The 8,244-nt window shown below is 53.9% G+C and overlaps 1 protein-coding gene across 1 annotated transcript; it reads right to left on the reverse strand.

Annotated features, from left to right (window-relative positions):
- Nucleotides 1–373: 373 nt before the first annotated feature.
- LOC147991710 (uncharacterized) lies at nucleotides 374–1,692 on the reverse strand. The gene is made up of 2 exons (XM_087539057.1): nucleotides 1,293–1,692; nucleotides 374–889 (listed from the first exon to the last, which is right to left on the reverse strand). The coding sequence occupies exons 1-2, from the start codon at nucleotides 1,534–1,536 to the stop codon at nucleotides 786–788; spliced, it is 348 nt and encodes a 115-aa protein (XP_087395183.1). The 5' UTR covers nucleotides 1,537–1,692; the 3' UTR covers nucleotides 374–785.
- Between the last annotated feature and the right edge of the window lie 6,552 nt (nucleotides 1,693–8,244).

The following is an 8,244-nucleotide window of genomic DNA, read 5'->3' on the forward strand; positions in this document are numbered from 1 at the left end:
TCTTAATTGCTTCATTGTTCATCTTCCTCTTTTTCAGGGTCATCCCATGAATATATTGATTATATTTCTCAGAAAAATCAGGCTCTCAATACGCACTGATTATTCTCTGTATTGCAGAAAACGTAAATCATTTGCGAGCTAGAAGGAACTCATCATTCTAAGTCTCCGGTTGTACTCTTAGTTAGGTTGGAAAAAAATTATAACTATCCTTTTAAGACTAGCACTATTTATATTCCCATGCTTTTTCCAGCATATACTATCTGAGTTGGTTAATTCCTTTCAAAACTTTCTTCTTTTTAAGTTGTGATGCAATGCCACTGTCCATTGTTTTGGTCACAAGAATTTATTATTTAGTTTTTTTTGGAACGAAGGCTCCAGAAGAGCCCGGCTTTGAATTAACAAAGCCATCAACCGGCCAGGACTTACAACGATCCAAACAACAAGAAAGAAAACAAAGAAAACTGAAAACGGCAGATACAAGGTGCTTCCAAACAGCTTACACACACCACAACAGAGAGCACAAGGATATTCTACCGGAAGTCTAGCTAAATGTTGATGGAGCTCTTCGACGCGAATTAAGCACCAAAACAGTGACAGCAAGCGAGCTTCAAGAGGCAATCGCGCTCAGCAAAGATGAACATGCCCTCATCAAACCCAAAGGAGACCACCATCATCGAACCTTCCTTCTTCAATTCCGAAGGGGACCCCTGCCCCTCGCCCTGGATCGAAGGGCGCCGGACCATCGCAAATTGAAGCAGCTCACCCTAGAGCAAGGAGCGGTAGATTCAGTATCGCCTTGGGAGATACTCAGTGTGACCAACCCACTGTGCAAGATCACCAGGAGAAGGGCCAAACCGCAGCTCAATGGTCACCACACGAAGAGAAGAAGCTGTAGAAGGACGAGGGCAACGAAGAAACAATCGTAGAGTTGATAAACACCTGAAGCTGAGACATGACTTTTGCTTAGATTAGAATCCATGTCTGAATTGCCTATGTCGTGCTGCTGCATGCAGGGGAGAGGAACCCTATCCCCTCCCCCCACCATGGCAACACACAAACGGCCGGCCTACAGACACCCCAGAGAGCTAATCTTTTGAAAAATCCCAGTGTTATCTCCAACTGAGATGTCGCTGCGCGCCGGAGAACCACATCTAAACGCCAATGCACACCCCCAACTCGCCCAAGACGACACCTTCAGGAAGGTGACGACGCAAGCCGCGCCGCTGTCGCCTAGACCAGAACTGGCAAAGGTTTTCACCCGGGTATGAGAGGGGAGGGAGAGGGGATCGAACCTTGACGGCGCCTCCGAGAAGGGGAACGATGCCAGCCGGCGTCACCGCCGTCGTGGCCGGAAAAGCCGGTCAAAGATTTCTCCCGGTCCGAGCTCTCAACTCCGGCAACCCCACTTTCAACGGATCCGGCGACCGACGCCCGCCACGACCCAGATCCAGCGAGGAACAGGCAAGGGAAGGGGGAGGAAGAAGACCTCCAGATTTGACGTGCAGCTAGGGGCACGAGGCCACCCGCCTCGACCATCGCCCAACGCCTCAACCACTCACCGCCCGCACAGCCAAGTGGGGAGGAGGAGCACCAGCAAACGCCGCTCGCCGCAAAGCAGGCGCCACCGCACCATCCGAGGCCACTGCCTCGGCTACAGAGGCCCTCCGCGTGGAGACGGAGCGGCACGGCCTCGCCGCCACCTTCCCTGGCAGCCGTGTAGACTTCGCCGGCGACCCCTCTGGCGGCGGCGAGGCGGGGGGGACGGGGGGAGGAGGCTTGGTGGCTAGGGTTGCGTCGCCGCCCGCGTCGCCCTGTGCGGACCGAGAAAAATTATTTGTATGTATGCAATGATTCGAATTTATTATTTAGTCTAGCATGGTCTTATGTATTTGCATGATTGTTCCCGGTATTAAGGTTAGTTTCTTGATAAATGAAAAAAGGGCTTGTTTGGCTATTAAGATACATAATAACATGATGAGGCCATGCTTGTGCATCATCAGTTCATCACTAATAATATTCATTGTGGCCATGTATGTATATTATTTTGGAAGAATAATAATTGGGAAAATATTTGTCGAGGACAATTGGAGAGAAGGATTGATGACAATATTCCATTCATGGCGAGCCAAAAGTAGAATGAGGGCAGAACATGCATTTGCATGTGTGGTAACTCAGGGAAAGATAAATGGATTATTTATTTATATGTGTCGTTTGAGCTATACATATCTACATTCCCATGGCAACGCATGGGCAATTACCTAGTATTTTAAAAAGGAGGGAGTAGTTATTTCAGACTGCATCCTCTATATATACTCCGAGACGAGAGGTTGTGGCAATTGCCTCAGGTTACTAACTATCTCACAATCTCTAACACTGTGAAGGAGGGCAGCATTGTTGTTAGCGTCCAACTCAATCTAGCCTACACTTTATTTAAAGCATCTCCACCCGTGTTCTCAACACGCCCCCCAGGCGATTTTTTAGCGCAGTCGGGCAAAAATTGGCCCAGTCAAACCCTCAGAAGTCCATTTTTCTCTGGGTTGGGCCGAAATTGGGGCTGGCGGACTCAGGCCGAACCCAACATGCCAGGGGGCGCCTGGGAGCGCCAGGGCGAGCGATTTTGACGCGAACTCAGTGTGGGCCCGTCGAGTCAGCGAGACGCCGCTTCGTCGTCCCCATCGCCTCGGTTCCCGCGGGAATCAATGCCAAGGCTGCGGCGCTGCCGCGCTGGTCAGCCTCCATTGATGCCTCACGGGCGACGCAGTGCAGGCACCACCGACGCGCGTCCCGCCCTCTCCCACCACGTGTCGCCCAGCATGCAGCCTCTCATCGCCCCGCTGCGGCTATAAAAGGCGACCTCCCCGCCGGTGGACGCCACATCTCGCATCCCCTCCTAGCATCCGCCGCACAAAGAAGCAATCTCCCCTCTTTCCGCCGACGAGTAAAATGGATGAGAGGTTCCCAAGCGACGCCGCGGCGGCGAACGGCTTCGGCTGCCGCCATCTGCAAGAGCCTGAGGCGCGCCTCCTCTACGAGGTTGAGTATCTGGCGCCACCGGACATGCGTGTGCCGGGGGCGTGGAGGCTGAGCGCCGGCGGCGTCTCGGTGCCGCCGGTACCCAAAGGAGTGGCACGACGGGCCGAGATCGCCCGCATCCGCTCGTCGATGATGGAGGAGCAGCGAAACGAGCCGAGGCATGCCGCCGACATCCACATGTTGTGGACGATGTTCTTCGAGCATCGCCGCGAAGACCAGATCACCTCCGGCAACGGCATCATCCCCCACGGACGCCTCAACGCCGATGGGCGGCGTGAGTGGTAGGGCGTCCCCGGCCGCACCCTCGAGGCCGTCCTTGACCAAATCGAGACCGGCAACACGCCACGCCTCGAGTACCCGTCGTGGCAGCTCCTGGACGCCGCGGCGGATGGAGCCGGGGACGTCCTCGTCGTCGGGCTCCGGCTCGCCGGCCCTCCTCCCCGTCAAGCCCGGGCCGGAGGAGACGCCGCTCCAGCACCGCACCCGCAGTAGCACCCTCGTCATCAACGAGGGTGCCCGCCCCTCTCCGCGCTCCATTCGCCTGGTCTGGCCGAAGCCCGAGCCGGGCCTGCTCCCCGTGAGGCTAGAGCACGCCGACATGGTAGCCCCCGACGATGAGGCCGCCTTCAAATGGGCGAAGGAGGACTACGTCCGCGAGTAGGTGCGCCGGCAGCGTCGGGCATACGTGAAGCTCCCGGCCAGGCGCCGCGGGCACGAGGAGGGCGGCGTCATCGTCCCCGACAACGAGGACGAGGACGAGGACGGGTCGTCCAGCGCCCCACCATGTGTCGGCGACCCTGGCCAGGGGTGCAGCAGGGACGGCGGCAGCTCTGGCGGGGCGCGCAATGACGACGGCTGTCGGTGTCAAAACCGGCGGATCTCGGGTAGGGGGTCCCGAATTGTGCGTCTAAGGCGGATGGTAACAGGAGGCAGGGGACACAATGTTTTACCCAGGTTCGGGCCCTCTTGATGGAGGTAAAACCCTACGTCCTGCTTGATTAATATTGATGATATGGGTAGTACAAGAGTAGATCTACCGCGAGATCGGAGAGGTCTAACCCTAGAAGCTAGCCTATGGTATGATTGTCTGTTGTCCTACGGACTAAAACCCTCTGGTTTATGTAGACACCGGAGAGGTTAAGGTTACACAAGGTCGGTTACAAAGGAGGAGATACACATATCTGTATTGCCTAGCTTGCCTTCCACGCCAAGTAGAGTCCCATCCGGACACAAGACGAAGTCTTCAATCTTGTATCTTCATAGTCTAACAGTCCGGCCAATGGAGATAGTCCGGCTGTCCGGAGACCCCCTAATCCAGGACTCCCACAGTAGCCCCTGAACCAGGCTTTCAATGACGATGAGTCCGGCGTGCAGTATTGTCTTCGGCATTGTAAGGCGGGTTCCTCCTCCGAATATACCACGGAAAAACCCGAATACAAGGATAGTGTCCGACCCTGCAAAATAAGTTCCACATACCACCGTAGAGAGAATAATATTTCCACAAATCCAATTTGCTGACTTGTCTTGGCAACACGACATTACGTCACGGCCCGGTGATTATTCGAACCGTTTCTTTTAACTAGCCCCACACATAATGCAAGGCAGTTTTTTGACACGTCTCGTCAAAGCAGAGATCGTGTCCCCTTATCACGGGATTCTCATCAATACGGGCGTGGGTAACCCAACCGCGTCTAGGACTCCTAGATTATAGGCAAGTCCCAAACGGCCACGGAGAGGACACTTGGTATTCACCCTCTTTATAAAGGGCCAAGGCTTTCACTTTTTTCCCTCCCGTGCTCAATCGAATCCTTCCCCCGCCTCGAGTTCTAACACCCAAATCCCAAGTCAGGTGCTCCGGATCTTCAACCATGTCCGGATCTAGCCTTCAAGGCCGATGGATGCCCTCCTCCATTACGGAAGAAGACATCAAGAAGTTGAGGGATGCCAGATACCTGACCGCCGAGGTTTCACATCGGCTGCCTGCCCGAGTGCAGGTCGTCCCTACTCCTGAACCCAACGAAGACGTCGTGTTCATCTCCCACTTCCTCCGAGGTCTAGGCCTCGCTCTGGATCCCTTTGTAAGGGGTTTGATGTTTTACTACGTGCTAGACTTCCGTGATCTAGCCCCGGACTCCTTTCTTCACATCTCGGCATTCATTGTCGTGTGTGAGGCCTTCCTCCGCATTACCCCTCACTTCGGCCTGTGGCTCAAGACCTTTGATGTGAAGCCGAAGACAATCGAGGGACAGCACGCAGCGTGCGGAGGAGCATTAATAAGCAAGATCGCTGGAGCTCCGTGGCCAAAAGGCTCCTTTCCAAAGGTGTCCAGAGTATGGCAACAGGAGTGGTTTTACATCACTACTCCTAGAAGTGCCAAGTGGATGGCTCCCCCCACTTTCCGCTCGGGCCCCCCACCACAACTGATGTCATGGATTAGCAGAGGGCTGAGCTGGGGCCCAGCCAAGGACGTGCCTATACTGCAAAGCCGCATTCAAGATCTCTTCGAGGGAGATTTTAATTTGGTTATGGTAATGCAAGTCATACTGGTTCGTCGAGTCCAGCCTTGCAAACGCCGGCCCCTTCGCTTGTGGGAGTTCAACCCAGAAGGACCGCGCGCTATTCAAAGTTTCCTCGGCCCGACGCACAAGGAGATGTACAAGTCATTCTTCGGACCTCAAACAGAGTGTCCGGACACTACCGAGGATGTGGGCCTGAGTAGCAACCGCGCCGCCGAACAAGTAAGTAATCCTCTAGCCGAACACACCGTCTTTTATTCACCATGACGTCATTTCTGAGAAATCGCCTTTTGACCAGGACTGGCTAACAAAGGCGAAGATGATTCGGTGTTCGGCCCCCCTCCCCGAGGGTTTGGAAAATCCGGTGCTGGAAAAGATGCTCGAGCTCGCACCTTGCCCGGAGCCCTTGAAGGAAGATACAAGGGGGAATAATATGGGCGAAAGCGGGCCCCCATCGCTACCAGTTCCAACCGAGGGAACGAGCGCCTCCCTAAGGGAGGATAACCGGGGGAGGAAGAGGACTGCTTCTCAGTATCCGGAAACCGAGGCCTCCAAACGGGAGAAGAAGTCTCTAACAGAGGGTCCTGCCTCGAGGGGTGCTCTTGCCGCACAAAGTCCGCGCGGGGATCAGCCCTCCAACGAGTTGTAAGTGATCAAAAAAATACTTTAATAGTGATGGTATACTACCTTTCCTCTAAGAAAAATAACCAAAGCATATATCTTGCAGTTCGGATCTTAGCCCTTCTCAGCTGAGCTCGTCTTCGGGGGATCTTCTTCCGGAGATGATGGAGAGTGAAACGCCTCCCCCGGACTCCCCCGCTCAAGAAGCGGGCGACCTCGAAGTGTTGTCATGGAGGGCCTCCCCGGATCCGGTAAGGCCAGAATATAATCCCATAGTCACCTGAAGTCCCCAGTGTCCGGCTCTCGAAGAGAGCAAACAAAAGAGTCCGGCACCATCTGGTATGCGGTCGGACGTTCTGAGGGAGCTGTTGGAGCGAGCGGCCATCTCAGAAGAACACCGTACGTTGATGGGTACGGTGATGGAAAGGATTTCGTCCGCCGAAAGCGGATTACATGAAGCCTTTATGAGTCTATTGACGGGCTTTTAGGTACTTTTTGATAGTACTGCACATGTTAGGTGTGCCCTGTATAGATAGTAGCCCCTGAGACTCTGGTTATCGTCGAGAACGGCGGCGAACAGAGGATCATAGTCCCAGGTAATAACCAGACTGCCTTTATGCACAGGTGGTGGAAGCTCCGGTGGCTAGCCGGACTAATGAGTTTGCCGAACTAAAGCGGCAACTTGATGCGGCACACGCCGACATCGAGCTTGTTAACAAACAACTTGACGAGTAATAGGGTAAGTAATGTTTTCTGGTGAATGTCACATAATAAGAGCAGCATGATGCCAGTATCTTTAATATGTTGTGACTGCAGACGGGGCTGCCACCGTGGAGACCCTTCGGGCTGAACTTGCCCGAGCCAAGGAACAAGCAAGAGTTAGTAATGCGGCTGCTTTGAAGGCGGCCGAAGAGTTAAGAGCCGAGAAGGCCGCGCATTGCGAAAGCAAAGAGAAGATGGCCAAGATGGTCATAGAATTAAAAGACACTGCCGACCGTTGCCGGTTCCTTGAAGAAGAGAACCAAGTGAAGGCAGCGGACCTTGAAAAGGCCACGGTGGTAACCAAAGACACTCGCTCTGCTATAAGGGCGAAGAAAGAGGAGCTGCGCGAAGCCGGGGATATTGCGGCTGGGAAGCCCTTTCTGCTGCAGAGGAAGTTCGTAGATCCGCGGTATGCCCCTCTGGATCGGCTGTGGAGTTCGGCAGACGCATATATGGACTTGGCGACAAGCGCTGTCGATGCGGTCGAATACTTTCGAGATCAGACAGATCGTGAAGTGGACAAGCTGTTCTGGGCGCAATTTAACGTTCCAGAGCGTTCGCTTCACTTGACTGACCAGCTAGCCGAATGGGCCAAACTTAATAGGTTGTCCGGACTTGCCATGAGGTCCGTCGTAGATCATTTGTGGCCGGAGAAGCCGAAGCCGAACAACTATTTCAGCTTGGTGCAGCAGTTCCTTGGTGCGGTGCCGCGCATCAATGCGATGAACATGTCGACGTGCATAGAAGGCTCGCAGATGGCCTTTGCCCGTGTCAAGGCATACTGGGCGAAGATGGATGCTGCCACTATTGCGGCGCAAGGTTCGGCCATACGCCGAGTAGCTGCCGAGCACTATTTTGAAGAGGTTCTTGAGGGTGCTCGTCTGATAGAGTCCCAGTGCTCGAAGAATATTATGTTTGAGTGACATGTATTCCCATTGGAAACACAATGTTTTTATGAAATGTAGTAAGGCTATATTTGTACCTTTGCCGAAAAGTAATATGATGCCTCCTGTGCGGCCGTTTATGTATATATGTATATAACCTGAAAGATTGCAGTCGTCGACTTCAACCCCCACGCATATAATGCCGGGGTGCTCGCAAAAAACGTGTGTTCACACTTAACCCAACGTCTTGGTCCTATTAAGGAGGTGATAGCGCAACGAACGAGGCAACCGGACTATGATGCTTTAACACTTTCACTTGGCCATAGGAGTTTGACGGTGGGGCTACTATATAGCCCCTGGTGGCTCCGCACTCTCCCGAACTCGGGGTGCGTATATGCCTGGCCGGAAATGGCCCTTCGTTAAAGCGG

This window comes from Triticum urartu, chromosome 1A, assembly GCF_056163025.1.
Source record: "Triticum urartu cultivar PI428250 chromosome 1A, HENAU_Tu73, whole genome shotgun sequence".
NCBI lineage: Eukaryota > Viridiplantae > Streptophyta > Magnoliopsida > Poales > Poaceae > Triticum > Triticum urartu.

What these genes read in the sequence shown, in the direction of transcription:
- LOC147991710 (XM_087539057.1), bottom strand. Translation starts at nt 1,536, where the DNA reads ATGGTCGAGGCGGGTGGCCTCGTGCCCCTAGCTGCACGTCAAATCTGG. An exon ending in TTCTCGGAGGCGCCGTCAAG is followed by an intron (nt 890 to 1,292) that starts GTTCGATCCCCT and finishes GTCCTTCTACAG; the next exon opens with CTTCTTCTCTTCGTGTGGTG.